The following is a 17125-nucleotide window of genomic DNA, read 5'->3' as shown; positions in this document are numbered from 1 at the left end:
ATTCTGTGCAATTATCACTAGTAAGGAAGCAAGACTTAAAAATTAGTCTTACAAACAGTTATTAGAAGATTTGGGATTTAGTAGTGAGCAAACCTGCAGATTAAAATGACCATCAAAATTAAAATAGTGGTTTTTGCATCTATTTGCACATCAAAGTCAATTTTGTTCTTTGGAAATTACAGCATGAAGGTCAAAAGTATAAGTAAAATGAAAATATCAGAGGTTTTCAAGGCAAAATAACGTTTTCTTTACTTGGCTCTTTAGTGGCATAAGATTTCCCAGTGTAAGCTTGTTCCCAGATGCAAGCAGCTGCTACACACACATTTGTCCAGGAAACACATGGTTAGAAACATACACTCCTAATTTTAGTGAAGATGAATATTTTAAGGCCATCCTGAGTGAAATCAGAATACAAATGTTAAAACTGGCTTCTGTTCATCCCTACACAACGTGACAAGCATTTGCTTACTCTAGGACTGCAGAGGAAGCTTTTAAGACCATGCATATTTCACCATCTGCTTTGCTGCTACTTGGCAAAATTCTAGTGATATGAACTATTATTACCTCAGATACTGGAGGATGGGCAAGGGAATCCTAATTCTGTTATCCATGATTTTTAATCTTGGTTCAACCAAATTAGTAACCAGCAACTTCAGATGAGCATGGAGCCAGGAAACAAGAATATGAAATGGAGAAAGATTCAACTTACAATTAAATCTTGAATAAGTGAAATGGAAAGTATCCTCTTGGTGCCATTCTCCACAATTACTCCAAGCCAATTAAGTGCACCCCAGTACCACAAATAACTCTGTCCTCCATGCCAGTAGCTCACAAAGGCAAAAGTGAGGGCTGTAGAGAACAGTGTTCCAAGCAAACTGGACTGAGATCCTCCCATTGGAACATAAATGTACCTGCAGGTGAAATGACAAATATGCAGTGCTGTTAGAGATTTCACAGAAATCTTAGAAAAACATCCACCACAGAACAAATGTGTCAATTTGTAGCATAAAAAAGAATGTGAAAAAACTACCTGATATGTTCTATTTACAGAGCTTGCCCTATTTTCTGCAAAGCTGTAGATCACTTCATGAAACATGTGCGAACTCTGCATTAGGCAAATATTTAGCACAAACTATATTCTCAAAACTGAACATAGCAAATATTCAATGTTTTAAATTAGAATAGTTATAAGTCAGCTACAGAAATTACCTGTAATCTTCATGTGAATTTGAACTATAAGATTATTAACAAAAAATTTAAAACATTATATAAAGTCACATACAGTCACAACCCATAGACTGTTTCCCATATGTCAGAAATGTAGATGCACGCAAACATACTTTATTACTAAAAGGTTGTAATTTCTTTCCTTTGAAATATTTCATTAAAAATTATGTGAACTGTAAATAATTCCTATCTGGTTCTTCTATTACACTCTCAGGATCATGTCAGTCTGATGACCTTTGGGGGACTCATACCAAAAACGCCTGGAAACCCATATGAAACACTCTCCATTCAATTATATTCTGCATGTAAACTGAACTCAGGAGTCATAACCTTAGTCATTAATTGATGCTTATAAGTGTCCAGAAAGCAGTGATGCTTCAGAAAAAATATCAGAAGCAATGGGATTCTGAAAGCTGACACTATTTTGTGGGTCATTTCACTTCCAGCCTGAAGAGCTACATCCACTCCCATCATTTTCTGATTAAGGCATGACCACTGGCCAGACACTGTCTGAAAGAGTTGCATATTTCTGCCAACACTTTGAAGAAGCCCATCAGGCAGGGGAGTCACCACCCAGCTCATGGGTACCAGCAAGGAGATGTGGTATCTGAGAACCACCAGTGACAGCTCTCCTCAGCTGTCATTCCTTTGGCATGAAAGTCTGTACTCGTATCTGAGACTATTCCTACTTGCTAAGGTAATTCAGGGATTTTTTATTTTCCAGTGAAATTTTTATCTCTAGTTATCAGTTTTCACATTCAGGGATAAATATAATTTTAAAAATTTAAAAGGGAAATTAACACACTGCTTATTCCTAATCTTAGGAAGTAAGAAAATAAATAATGGGGTAAAATACAGTGATGAACATAATTAAAGGGTAAACAAAAAGTCATTAAAAAAACAAGTGTCAAATGCTCTAAATTCTTTCTTAGCATAACATCAATACACCTTTTTAATTCAATCTGCTGCAGGGAACATCTGATTACATGTTTTTCAGTATAGGTGTGCTTTTTCACTAAGCATATGAAAAATAAATAGAAATTAAGATCAATAATTTCTATTTATGTTGTGCTTTTCTTCTCTCCCCCCTTCCTATGTCTGAAGAGACACTTGCAATTGCAATCCATTAATCTAATGGCAGAGGGGTTTATCCCAGCAGTCTGCAGGCAGTGAATGTCCTGCAGGGCTGTGACACAGAGGGTAAAGAGAGCAGAGCTGCACAGGCAGCCTCCACTGGCAGTGGCATTGCCAGGAAGAGCTCAGCAGCATCAACACATTTGTTTCCAACTGCAACTCAATTTAGGCTGGCCTGAAGGGCTTTCAGCTTACTGTGCAGAGAAAAATAGGCTATTTTCTGATTTTTAGTGTTTGACAGCAGCAGCTAGATAATTGAGCAGCAACAACTCATAATTCTGATTAATGTTAAAGGTTAGTGAAGTTTTAGCTTGTAGGGAGGCTGATGGCAAATGTGCAACTGAAAATCCACTACCTGAAAACCTGTTTGAAGAAGGACAGAAGCCGAAAGGAATAACAAAATCTTTACTAACACTCTGACCTTCCCCTCCAGTACTGTGGAGAGCCTGCCTCCCTGCCCAGAGGAGAAATGGAAAGCAGAAAGCAAAGCCTCTCTCCTTCCCTGCTAGTGCCACGAGGAATTGGACAGGCAGCTGGCTCCATTCCTTGTCACAAGGGCAGTGACCACTCTCAGACCATGTGTCTTGCCTTCCCCTGTCAGGGCAGTTTTACAGAGATTATAAAGGATTGATAGATGTTGAGTCATTTCTCTTGAACAGAGTGAAGAGCAATTCTCTAAGTTCCTGTATTTTTCACTCAGAAAAATCTTGTGAAAAAGTCATTACAGAACACATCAGGGGAAAAAAGTATTTGCTGCCTTATCATCCATGCACATCACAGCCAGTGATGTAGGTGTGCATGCCCTGCTGCACTGGCAGGCCTGCCTACAAGCAATGGCAACTCTGCAGGGGCAGAGCATGGCTCAACACCAGGCACTCTGTGCCCTCTGATTGCCAAAACTGTCTTGCAAAACAACCATGCCAGAACTCTCCTCGCTGTAAAGATCCATTTTGCTTCTTTTAGAGCAACCTGGTAGTTTGAGAATCTCAATTCTCTATACTTCCCCTGTGTGTTTACACAGAAGAATACTCATTTGATTACAAAAAGCTGCACAAACCCTTAAGTGTGAGGGAGGATAACCCTGGGAAAAGCATTATTAAGCCAGATGATAGAAGATATTAGTTCTGTATTATCAACAACACAACACACAGTTTGTAACTAACAATTTGTTGTGTTTAACCTTGTCCAGCAGCTACGCTCTATACAGCCCCTCGTTCACCCTTCCCCATGGGAAGAAAAGGAACCTCTTACAGTGCATTCAGAAGGTTGTGCTGCCCTCCACTTTAGTAAGAAAATCTGTGAGGAGGGAAGGAAGGAGGCAGGGAAAGAGTTTAAGGGGTAATGGCTACTACAAATCAATGTCTTTTATATCTGCATGATTCCTAACTTTTCTTCTTCTTACCAATGCTTCTACCTGCCTGCAATCTTTCCCTGCAGTTCCTTTGTACTGTAAACGCTGTACTTTACTCAGGGTTTACACAAATGGAGAGGTTGCTGTAGAACATGCTGACCTGCTGCACCATAAGTAGAACAGCATTACATAAATATCTCATTTTAAGCTTCCATGCAGCTTTTAAGATTATTCCTATTTCTAATCACAGAAAATCCACACAGAAGTTCAAAATCCCTGGTTTGGAGTCTATTAGCACATAAAAGTAACCATGGGTACTCATGACACCCTAACTCATCTCAAAGGAACACCCCTGTAGTAGAGTTTCTTAACAGGTCTTGAACAGATGACACATTTATTCTACAAGTGTAAGGAGGGCAGAAAAGCTGAAAAATCTGGCAGCAATACACAACAAATATATTTTAACTCACATGCAGAAAAAGAAAACTCAGCAGTTACTTGGTAGTAAATAAGCCAAAGGCGGACTAATAAAAAAAAGCAGCAAAATATTTCGCAAGGAGAAAAGGATGTTGAGTTAAGTAGATTTGAGGGTAGTAATTGGTCATGTCCCTCCAGGCTGTGTTAGAGGGATGGCCAGCAATGGTGGAGGGATGGTCCCTTAAGGTCCATGAAAATTACAGACAAGAAGATTAGACCTGTGGAAAATGCTTAGTATCAAAAAAAATGCAGGCTAGGTGAGTATTTAAAAATAAAACATTAACTTAGGGTGCCAAAAGTCAGTCACTGCCAGAGCTTCAAAGGAGAAATTTGAAGGTGAAGGAACAGCGATTTCTAGGCAGACTGTCAGAGAACATGAGAACACCACAGGCCAGGCTTTGCCAACCATCCCTGGGCTGGGGCTGGCCAGACCTCCCTTAAGGACAACAAGGGAAGGTACTTCATGCTGTCAGAAGAAAAAGTTATGCACATAACATGGAGAGAAGGGGGAAGAGAACTCCATGTCATTAGAATCTCAAAACATCTGGGGTGTGTTAGAAGCACATAAATACAAATATTGAGAGAATGTTATATAATAAAAATTATTTGCACGCACACCCCCATACCTGACATGACCAAACATACATTCCTAGCCTTCCCTTCCCAAGGCAAAGATGTCAGACTTAAACATATCTCTGTGTTTTCTATCTTTCTATTCCTCTTTTGATTTCAAACTAGAACTTACATGCAATCAGACATGCTGCTTTCACAAACAAGGCATCCTTTGTATGTGCTTTCCCCAAAGTGCATTACTTTTAGTCCAGGTACAGCACTTTAAATTACCTTATCCACAGCCAGCAAGCTGTTTCATTTACACAACTTATCTTCATTTTAACTCACTCAGCGAACATTAGAGAATTGGATAAAATATGCAAATGGTACCATTTAAATCCCTACAGTAATGCAAACACAAACATAATAGCTGAAGTATTTAAAAGTGACATTTACTTACAGAGAATACCTTTTAAATCCAATAACCATTTTGTTAGTTTTCTTGAAGTGGTAATCTCCAGAACAATCATAAGAGATCTGACAAGCATTGCCTTGAAAAACACACTACATTATAGAGTTTTTATTCTGGTAACTTCAGAAGACCTCTAAAAGAAGCATTTTTTAATCAGTTAAGAATCATTCAGGAGGGCTGTTATTCCCTGAGACCTCCACATACTGCTCTTACTTGCACATGTAATTTTAAACATATTTAAATTTTGAAGAAAGTGCAAGTAAAGCACCCATTTAACTGCTGCTCTGTCCAGGACCTTTCTTCAACATGTGCCTGAATTTCCTCCTGAAGTAAGATAATACAGCAAGGTGCATGCTATACATGATTTTTTTCCCCTCTCTTAGGCATTGATCTTGGAACATCTAATCCAGAATGAGGTGAAATGTGAAAAAAAAGAAAAAGTTAATTTGCTTGCAATGGTGAAGTAAATACAATTAATATATGGGGATTTTGTGTTTTATTTCAGGGAACATTCCAATGTCTCTGTAAGTTTCAAGCATTCAAGGGTTAAGTGTGTGACCATCACAGGGTTTTGAATTGGGCAATTAGAGACAACACAGCAAAAGTTTAAAAAGCAATAATGCAGTTTTCATCTTGCATCCTGACACCAGAAAGCACCTGAGGCTCTGTACAGGGAGGGTGCTCATCTGTGGACATGTGTAAAAAAACTTGTCCAGGCAGCATTATGCTGGTGCTGGGCTTCCTTAATTCATTTGGTTTTAATACTCTCTTCATGGCCTTAAACCACTGATTTTTTTCTGCTGCAAAACAAAAAGATGTCAGGTGCAGCTCTGCAAATTCCTCCTTCTGGGTGAGTTCTCACAATTCCTGTTTTGTCACTTCAAGCTGACACTGACTTGAACAGAGCTACTCAGAGTCCATAAATAAAGCACACCTGTAAGTCTTTGTAAGACTGGGTCCTACAGGAATAATTTGTTTTACATCACAGAAACATCTCCCATAAACATGACTTTGAAGGCTGAGCTATTCATATTTGCACCTGAAATAAAGAAATAACCAGAGATATCTGGAATACCATTTTGCAAAGTTTTCATTAGGAGACTAAGTCTTGTTCTGATAAACTCCATTTCTCACAGCCTAGCAATTTTGCTGGCTGTTGGCAAAGCTTTTTAAGCTCTATAAGAGACTCTCTCACCTCACCAGCTTAACCTGATGTTTAGAGACCTTGACAAATGCAGATCCTTTAAAATATTTAAGCTGATGTTGGCTGCAGACAAGTCTTGTTGCATTAGCACAAAAATGTTTAATGAGAAATTAAGTCCATTTGGTTTACAAAGCATTAATGAGAATACTCATATGCAAGAACACTCAGCTTTACAAATATGACCTGAATTCTCATTCACTTCATAACTGCTAGCATGTTTCCCAGCAAAGATTGAGTGTGAAGTTTCCTACCAAAAAACTGAGAAGTGTTTAAAGTACATTTCTTCCCTTGCATTCAACACAAAAAACAATGAGTCGAGTCCCTATGTCAAAGGGTAGGTAACTGCAGAATACTGAATAAATAATTTTGAATTCACTCTTCCAAGGAAGCTAATGTTTTCAAAGAGATTCATTTATTTAAAATGAAATTTTAATCTAAATCATAATATTTCCTTCTAATGGAAAAAGTTTCATTACTGATGGACTGCTGTGTTGAGTTTTCTTCCAGCTGTATCTAGGAAAGAAAGAAACCCTGCCTATAACCACCTGTTTGCAGTCAAATGCAAAACTACCAGTGAGCTGCCTTTGATCAGAATGGAAATGGGACGGCTTCCAGATGACCCAAGAGCCAAAAGACTGGTTATAGCATTAAGTTCAAACCAGCACCCCAAACATTTTGCTGACAGCAGAAGCCTAAGTGTTATTGCCAAAACAACGCAGAGTTAAGTGCCTCCAGCTCAGCTCCTGGGTGGCAGAGGGCTGTGTCTCCAGCTGACAGATGGAGATGGGCAGGAGCACTCCTGCCTCCTTCCATAAGGATCTGCAGAGCTCCCTGAAGCTCTTGTGAAGTTACCTCCCCTCAGGGGCCCAATTCACTCCTGATATTCACAACACACCTACCATGTGCTGATGGTATCTAGGCTCAGCAGCACAACAGGCAGGCTATACACTCCTCTGAAAACACAGCTAGAAGAGGGATATATTAATAGCACTGTCACTCTCTGCTTACAAAATGGTAGAGGTCAGGCTCTTTGCCAGGGAGACCAACAGATCTTGCCTCTCAGAGGAGTGCTCCAGCTGTCTGTTACCAGGCTGCCACTAGGCAGAAAATAAATGAGATTCAAAGAGCGAATATGCAAGAAAAAAAAACAAGTCTGTGGCTAGGGCATTACTCAGAGAGGTGCAGATATTCCAGTCCAGATTTCTGCACCAGGAATTGCTCATTGTCTCCTAAACAATCATTAGACAAAATGCATAAGCAACACCATCAACAAAATAATTCTTTTTTCCCCACTTATTTTCTTTACTTCTCCCAGCTCTTACACTGGATGTGACAGACAATACAGAGAAATTCAGTGGGAATTACATGCTCCCTATTGACCACAAGCTATCAGAAAAGCAGAAAGGATGATTTACACTATTAAGCTGCAACTCAATAAAATCTGTCAAGAAACCTCATTGACTTGGGTTCAAGTTCTCCCAATTGCATTGTAGAGAATCAGGATCCAAGCTAAGGGCAGGGAAAAATGAAGCCCCTACAAGCTGCTCTAGGGTCAGCCCTATCAAACTCCACACATCCCAAGGGATATGCATGCTAAAGGTGGGACAAGACCTCAATAATTATCTCATATCTTCAGGTAAAACTCTGCAGGATTTATGACAGGCAGCTGTCATCACCAGATGGGGAATGGTGGCACCAGCACACAAATTCCAACCATGAAACTGGGTGTACTTTAGGGACAGGGATCCAGCACCTCTCCAGCCAAAGGGACACCAGCAAGTACTGTTACCCACATACATCACAGTAAAACTGAGCAGTAAAGGACCTCAGGTATATTATTCTAGAATCAAAAAGGTGTCAGCTCCATGGACAGTGGAACTATTGTCCCCAACACAAACAGTGAGGAAAGAGAATGAGTAACCTTTTACCTAAAGTATTATTTATACCTATGAGTTGTACCTTGATAGCTAATCAAGAGTTTCATCAAGAGATTAGTCATGAAAATTCTTGTTAAAGTTTAAAGATCAAAGTAGCTAAAATATTAAATGTAAGTAATTGCTGGATATGTTCTCAAATAATGTTGGTAGGAACAGGGTTCCTTTGGATGGTCCATGCTTATGGGCTGGCAAGAACTTTGGTAATGGGCTATGACTTTTAATGGAGTCAGTGAAGGAACAGTAAAAGAAAACTGTACAATAGAACACAGAAACACAGTTATAAATTTAACAGGATTTAGTAACATTCCCCTTAAGAAGAAACCTAAAACTACTGTAGTTAGTGAAAGGACTTATATGCTTTAATTTTATTTAATTTTATTCAAAATGGAAATACAACTTGTGCTGAAACAAATCAGTGTCGGTATTATACCACTCCCAGCTGCAATGCCATGTGAAACTCCATTGGCCTCACTCACTGCACCAAGCACACAACAGAAGCCCACGTAGGAGCCCCAGATCCACCAGGAGTGCAACAGTGGGACATAGGAAATCAGACCTCTGATACTGGGAATGGGACCTATTGGATATGCAAAGACAATGCCTACAAAGGATGGCTTGGTTCCTGTTTCCAAGCAGTATTAATGCCTCCCCTTAAGGAACTTTGGCAACAACCACAAGGAAGACTTAGGGCCAGGTGAACATTTTCCATCCAGGGAGTCCAGGACGAGCCACAATAAATTCCTTTGATTTTGGGAAGCAAAAGATTATTGTTCACTCTAAGCCCCGTGCATGCTGCCTTGCACTATGGAATTTATATTAACAAGCTAAAGTGATTATTAGAAGAAATGGTGAACAGTATTATTAAAATATCAAAGAGTACATCTTCTGAGCTCCAACAAACACGAATGGTGGCTGTACAGAACTGCACAGCCTCAGATTACCTGCTTGCTAGCCAGGGAGCAATGTGTGCTATTTTAGGACAGGAGTCTTGCACTTACATCAGTGATGGGTTTGAAGCCCAACAGACAGGAACCATTCCAACAGAAAGAGCAGTAGCAGACTAGCAGAGAGAGGAACATTCTTCTTGGTGGCATTGGCTTACTTCACGGCTACCAAATTGGCGACTGCTACAAAATGCAGTTGTGGCAGTCAGTGTAATTATTGTAGTATGTGTACTTCCTTGTATTATGGTTCAATGTTATAGATGTTGTAACACTCTGTGCTGGAAAATGAAGTATTGAGACTTGTCTGAAAGAGACACAGTCTCAAGAAAAGGGGGGACTTGATAGACAACATAGAGAATAAAAATGTTTAGTTCCTTTGGAGTTATGAAATAGAGCTGAAAGACTAGGTAGAAAATCAGATTAAGGAACATACAAGTAGACACACAGGATGTTAAATGTAGTTGGAAGCAGTGAATAAACAGATCATGAGGAACCTAAGTGGTTTTTGTGGCAAAGGTATATAACAAGAAACAGTGCATGCCCTAAGAGAAGTTCAAGGCAAGGTCATTTGCAAAACTGGGGGCTCGGTAAATATGACCACTTTAGACCCCTTTAGATGACCCTCTAGACCCATAAAAAGACTTCCAGTAAGAGGCAGAAGCATGTAAATTAGTTCTATGAAAGGGATTTTTATGTATTAACTACGAACTAATTAATGTGTATGACCACAATGGATTAAATACTGCTGTAAAGTTTCACAACACACATTCAATCAGAGGAAAAATCCTCCAAATGTGTCCAGTGCTGTAATAAAGAATGCCTGCTTTCTAACACTTCAAATTGTGTTAGACAGTTGATAATCTGGACTATTTCTATATCAGAGAGCCCAGCTCAAAATTCAGAACTGCATACCTCAACTGGAGGCTGCATAGGCAAAAATTTCCTACACAAATAAAACCTTTGCAACAAATCTCATCCCTCGCCATTCCTCCTCTCTGAAGCAACAGGATCCAGCTTTTCCTCTGCATATGCCTGCACATATCAAACTGTTTGTGCTACAGTTAGTGAAAAACTGTTAAATGTGTCATTTGTTGCTTTCACCACACCAAGAATAAAGTACTGTATTTTCTCTCTTCTCTTAGAAAGCTGATTTAAATTCCACAGGTGTAAGCACAAGTTATTTAGCCGTTCTGCTAATCTTAGTATGCCAGGTACATCAGAAAATATGTGGATTCATCTGCATGTGTGAATTCAGATGTTTAAAATACACTCATCACCATGCACTTAACAGCTACCTTTTCCAGCACACCTCTGTCAAAGGAGTGCACAAAACAGAGTCACTACAACAGAACCTATTTATTTTCCTCATTAAACCATTTTTGCTTGGAGACAAGGTAATAAAATTGAATGGCCCTCTAAAATTTGCTAGGTAACAGAAAGACTGTTTAATCTTTGCAGACTCCTTTGTGGAGAGTTTGATAATTCTTCTGCATTTTTACATCCCTTTGTACACATGCATGTCCAAGGGCACTGTTAGTATCCACAGACCACACAGCAGTTTCACCAAACCATGAAATACCTTTGCTTCACTGGGCTGTATGGTTCTATAGACAAACAGAAATCAAGGTGCCAGAAGACTTTCACTAGGGTGCATCAGAAATACAAATTTGTGTGTGATCAGAATAATGTTCAAAGACTCAAAGTCAGTGAAGACTCGGGTCTCCAAATTTAAACCAAATCTTCAAATTTAAACCAAAATCAACAAAACATACTTCGATGGATCTCTGAAATAAAGGTATGTAATTAATGAAACGCAGAAATACAGAGAAGATGATGTATAAATTTGGCAGGAAACTTGAGGAATGTCAAAGTATCTGCTTAAGGAGAGCATAGCATTACATATTCCTCCAAACTGCGTGTGCACAAAATTTGAAGAGTTAGATTTTTGACGTTATTCCAAGCAGAGTAATTCACTCACCTCTCCTGAGCTCACTTTTCTTAGAAAATGCACTTTGCAGTTCTGGGAAATGACTATTTATAAAGCACAGCCAAGGCACTGAGATGTCCAGGCAAAGCTGGGATCACTTAAGATTATACAGCACCTTCCACAATAAAGAACTTCTCTACACTCTCCAGCCTCTTGTCAAAAACCCTTCAAACACCAGCAGAGCTAAATCACCTCTGATGTAGAGTACAATACACATTTATCAGCCCAAATCAATCTAAGTGAGAATGAACATAAATTTAATTAAGCAAAGTGAAACAAAATATTTACTTCTGCTGAAGTTGCACCCTTAAATAATGATCTCCTTTTTTTCTCATTTGTAAAGAAAGAATAGACACACACCCCTAACAACCACCAGGAACAGAGTTCACTCCAGATAAAAACTTAGGTGGAAAATGTCAGTTCCTGTGAAGTCAGTAGCAACAGAGGCCAGAGCTAAACAAACCAGTAAGTTTTCAACATACGGCAAGAAATTATTCCAATGCAAAGGCAGAACTTGAGAAAGAAATGCTGTAGTTACAGCCAGAAATTTAAATACATATGTAAGGATGGGGAAAAAACAGTTTAAAAAAATGGGACAAAAACCAGGTGCATACTCAAGGAAAAGGTATTGGTAAAAGTGCCAGGGAAAAATCATCATTTAAGGTGTCATGGAAAGTTAAGTAGAAAATGTACCATAAATCTTATCCTGCTAGGACACTGAGCTGTTTATCTCTCCAGTTGTCTAAAGGTATTCTTTTTGTTAGAAAGACAGAACAAATAATGATTGATAAAGTAATGATTTTGCATTGATCCTCACAAAAAGCCCCAAGAGGGTGAATCAACAAAATTATTTTTAACTGTTAAGTACAAATGTAGGTCAGAAAAGACAGAAAACAGGTTAAAGACCATTAAGGATATCAGCAGCATTCCAATCAGTGTGCCTTGATGATATTCTCTGAAAGGTATTCAAGGAAGCATCTGGTTTACACACTGAGTCACCAGTGCTTGTTTTTCATGTTTTCCGCTTCTTGAGATTTCAACAGACTGTAAAAAGCAAACAAACTCATTTTCTTTCTTCAAAAGTCGGGGTAACCAACAAAAATAAGAAAATTTCATCCAGCTTGGGAACTGCTTAGCAAATTCCTCGTGGTACTTGGGAACACAACATGAAATAGCTTGTGCTCACCTCATCCCTAGTCATATAAGAAATAGGATTCAGAGAGGTAAGGTAGTTTCAAAGAATTAAATAGAATCATCAACAGCAAACTTATTTTCCCTAAAAAACCTCAAGAAAAAAATCTGTCAGTTAAAGTCTAACCAGCAATCTAAAGAATGTCATGGTAAGATAGCTATGGATTAGCTTGAATTATTCATCAAATATTGAACAAAGCATTTAAACTGCTTCAATAACTGCTACCCCTCAGTAACAGGATGCAAGTACCTCCCTGAGCAGAAATCTCCACACCTGGGAGAGAATCAGACAGTACAAAATCCCTCCATCCCACTGCAGTTTTGCTGTGAGGCAGTGAAGATGACAAAAAAACAAATGCATGCACAAACAGACAACGTCCCACTACACTAAAAGCACACATGAGGCTCTGGACCCCAAACCATGGGTGATGCTGGATGGAGGTGGAACATTTGTCCTTCACCCCAGCCCCACCTGGAAGGCATCAGGCACCCACTGCTCTCAGCTATTGATTTTCCACCATCTGGCATTTTCCTTCACTGGAAAATGGCTTTTCCCAGTCACAAGCCATCACCCCCAGGGGTATCACTCAGCCTGGAGAGCTGCAAGAAGAGCAATATCCTACACTTTCTGCCTTCACACTGCAGCAGATCTCTGCCTCCAAGAGCCCATTCCCTTTCCACAGGTTCCTTCAGAAGGAAGGATGTGGGGGTACAGCATCCATCAGCTCCTGGATGAGACCAAAAGCCAAGAAGCAATGAAAAGGTACCTGAATTTCAGGTGTACCCTCACCAGGGATTTGACACTTTGCCCTGAAGCAGACTAGAAATACTCAGCCAGTTTAAGGAGTAGTCTCCCATTCTCCCCTACCTCTCACCTAAACTTCATAATTCTCAGTTATGAGCCCATACAGTGGCAGAGCAGAGCCATATGCACAGAATTCATGAATACCAAAAAGCCAAACGTAATTATGTGGGGTCAAGCATGTTGACAACATCCTGGAACATTTTCTGTTTACAATGCTAATGTTTTGTTTGACAGCACCACTGCAGAGATTGATAATGATGATCCATCATTACAGTACTGTTTATTAATGCTCACTGAGAATTAATGTGAAGTTGAGTGGGCATAAAATGATACTTTCTCATTTTTACTTGCTTGCACAGTTACCATTAGTAATGCTAAGCTGCCTTCACTTGTGTCTCATCCTTTTCTACAAACTAAATATCCCCTAGTCCCACAACAGCAGCCCACTCCATCCTCTTCTTGTGACCATCTGGCAATTCTATGATTGTCTCAGTCTCCAGTCTATCCTGTACAGTGAGAACTAAGATGAATTTTTTTGCTCCTAAAGGAAAAAGCCAGACTATATTTTCTTTTATTGTCAGCAAGATTTTCTTCATCAGTTTCAGATGGATAAGGATCTGCATTATGTGCTTTTTTTCATTCTCAAGTACCTTTTGCACCAAGCATCCTTTTCTCTACCCCTAAAATTAGCCAAACAAAATATTTTCAAAATGCGAGGATTGAAGAATCAGGAAGATTTCTTGACCTTTCACCGTTACAGAGACCATGCTTCTACAATTAACTGTTATTTCAAGAGAAAAAAAAAATTTGAATAATCGTATGTTTGTACTTATTTTTCTATATGTATTCACACAAATGTTCTGCATGTTTTGTGAGGTTTGTGGATGCAGAGTAGGGTTCATCAAGAAGACCACACATTTAGCAAAGCACCAGGATAAAAATATATTAATTTACCACTAACTTAGTCTGGAGATTGGATTTAGCAGAGTGAACTTGACAGATATTTCTTTCCATTTGAATGTTAGTTCAATTTCCAGAGCACATGCATTAAAGGATTTCCATTTTATAGTTAAAACCAATGTTTTGTACTTCAAGAACTCTTCAGTCTAAAAAACTAATACCACATGCAAGATACAATGATTTTCTCATCTTATACACTGGGCAGAATAACTACAAAATTATGACCTGGCTGAAGAGTTTTCATCTTCTAAGCCTTCCTACATGTTCACTCTTACTATGCTTTCACAATCCATTGATATTTTTACTTGTATATTTCTTGAGAAGGAATTATCAAACCATCAAAAAAGTACAGTGCAAACTAAACTAAAGTCCTTAACACTAAGGCTGCCAGTTAAATCCTCTTCCAAGCATATGCAGGGTACTAACTTGGCAGCTAAGCTGGGAGGTATCAGTGTTAAGCTCCAATTTTCCTTTAAGAACAAACATACAAACGCTCTTCTCTGCAGCTCAGACTCTCTTCTGTGCCTTTATGGGACAAGCTGAGCGTATGACACAGCCTCCTGAGGTAATCCCTCTTGGACAGCCCTTGTTCCCTCACTCCCTCATCACCTCTCCTCCGAGCTGGAGCGCACAAGCTGCCGGGGCTACTCCTGAGATCTCAACAGGCAATGGCTTTTCTAGTCCTGCCTGGCATGATGAGAAAGGCTGGAAATCAAAGGACCTGAACATGCACTCATTTAAGCAAGCTCCAAAATCCCTTTAAAGCTATAGGGGACAGCATAAAGCCAGTAAAAGTTGGTGTTACAACCTCTAAAGCTTCCACTGCTGGCAGAAGGTTGAAGATTTCCAGCAGGGCTGCTGCCATTCAGAACTGGAGGAGACTTTTAGCTCCTAGTGTAACAACCACAAAGAATGAACAAAAGTGAATGCAGGCAACATTTAAATTATAAATTGAGTTTTACACCTAATTCTAGTTGTGTAATACACATTTCTTCACAACGATAATGCCTGTGTTCAACAGGATCTTTGCACAGGACAGATATTATGCTTTGCTCATTGTATCTGAGAAGGAAAACCCATTCATAATTATCATACATTTTTTAACCTTGTTAACAGAGTTCAATATTAAATCTGAGTACATTCTGTGATGGTAGTCTACCTGTGATTCCTGTGACTGTTGTTTTGCTGAGTAGGTATAGTTTAAAATCAATGGCAAGGGCATTCTTCTCCATCTTCTACCTTCAGCTGCCTTTGCTATGCTTTTTCACTTTCTAAAGGATATTTCTACAGCAATACGAAAACTACCACACATTTTAAATCAGAATTCTTCAAAAGTGAAATGATCAAGAAAATATATTTAAGACCAATCAACCAATCATTGGTTTTGTGAACCAAACATGTGGAAAATAATTTTTGTGTACTGCAGGCTTGATTCCTCCCTCTTGGGTTTTTTTGCACTTGGGTGCAAACAAGATGAAGAAATTGACTGCATCCATTGTTTACTGTGTAATCTATTCAACAGATTCACTTCTGTCCTGTTTTATTTAAAATTGAAGCTTAATATTGAAAATTAAAATCCCAGCATTTTTTCAGCGTCACTTCTAGTCTAGTCATTGAGATTCAGTAATAAGGAAAGCATTCTCCTTCCACATTCCTTACAGCAAGAAATAAGGCAGCAAATAGGTTTTTGTTGAATCCAAGCATTTTATCTTCTCTGTGCATAATCCTGCAAGGATCAACAATACCACACAGCCATGTCAGACTGTAGATAGCACGCAAAATCAGGCAGCAGCCTGTACACAGTGCTCAACGTGTGAGACAAGTCTGTCCTGTCCATGTTTCAAAATTTTCTAGTTGATAACGCTATTCAGGTTTAACATTTTGCCAGTTCAGATTAAATCCTTACAGTACAAACCCTGTTCTGCCATTGCTGGCTCTGAAAGCCATTATGTAAAGGAACAAGACAAGTGATATTAGTACAAACCAACGGTGCATTTAAACTCTACTGAGTTAAACTCTACTGCCACGTTAGGCACAGGCCTGTCTTGCTTAATTGGACAGCATGTACATGCTTAACAACAGACACATGTACTTACATAACATATAAAACTCAAACCTTGTCAAGTGATCCAAGGCACTTTCCATTCAGATATTCACCCTATTTTAAACAAATAGTAACTGACAGTACTTTTTTTCTATTTCTCACAGGCTCCTGGACTGCACAGACAGTACTTTTTTCCAACATCCTCACTGCTGCAAGTTTTCCTCTGATTTGCCATGCCTGGAGGACTCTCTCAGAAACCAAACCCCTTTAGGATTACCACTCACCAAATGTAAAGCACATGGACTGATCCAGCACTTAGCACGAAGTGTTCAACTATCCCATCCCTGCATCTGGAAAAGGTCACAAACTAGGACAGCATCGTGACTTGCACAGTGCAGTTCCACCATCCTCAAGACAATACCCAATGTCCCTGACCCAACATTCAACACTTTGGCAGGAAAGCAGTGAGCCCTGGGCAGGGTTTTCCAAGGCTACCTTGGTTTCATTTCTGAGGAGTCAGTATCTCTGTGCCAGGTCACGCTGTACCGGGATTATCAGAGCTCTCGGGAGCACAGCAAGGCCTGTACCCCGCCAGCCATCATTCCCCTAACTCCATGGGAATTTCTCCATGTACATGTGAGAGAGAAAAGGAAAGAAAATATCCTGGAGTGACTTTATGATGCTGGCATCCCCATCATCTTTTTGCTCAGAAATGTTGCTTGGAGCTAGGCCCAGAGAGAGAGAGAGAGAGAGAGAAGGGGGAGCGGTGGAATTTTTTTGCGCTATATTCAAAACGTAGGGATAAGAGTTCAGCCTTCTCCAAGCTTGCAGCAGTGTTTT

The 17125-nt window shown here is 39.4% G+C and overlaps 1 protein-coding gene across 5 annotated transcripts in view; it reads right to left on the bottom strand.

Annotated features, from left to right (window-relative positions):
• HHAT (hedgehog acyltransferase) overlaps positions 1-17125 on the bottom strand; it is a 147005-nt gene that overhangs the window by 72433 nt on the left and 57447 nt on the right. For all 5 annotated transcript variants that reach the window (XM_063152137.1, XM_063152139.1, XM_063152134.1 and 2 more), the window contains one exon: positions 710-911. In XM_063152137.1, the coding sequence (XP_063008207.1) occupies positions 710-911 (202 nt within the window). The remainder of the gene's footprint in view (positions 1-709; positions 912-17125) is intronic.

The sequence above is a fragment of the Melospiza melodia genome, chromosome 3 (assembly GCF_035770615.1).
Source record: "Melospiza melodia melodia isolate bMelMel2 chromosome 3, bMelMel2.pri, whole genome shotgun sequence".
Lineage (NCBI taxonomy): Eukaryota > Metazoa > Chordata > Aves > Passeriformes > Passerellidae > Melospiza > Melospiza melodia.
The sequence above is the reverse complement of the archived record's forward strand: the minus strand, read 5'-3'. Positions and strand labels throughout refer to the sequence as shown.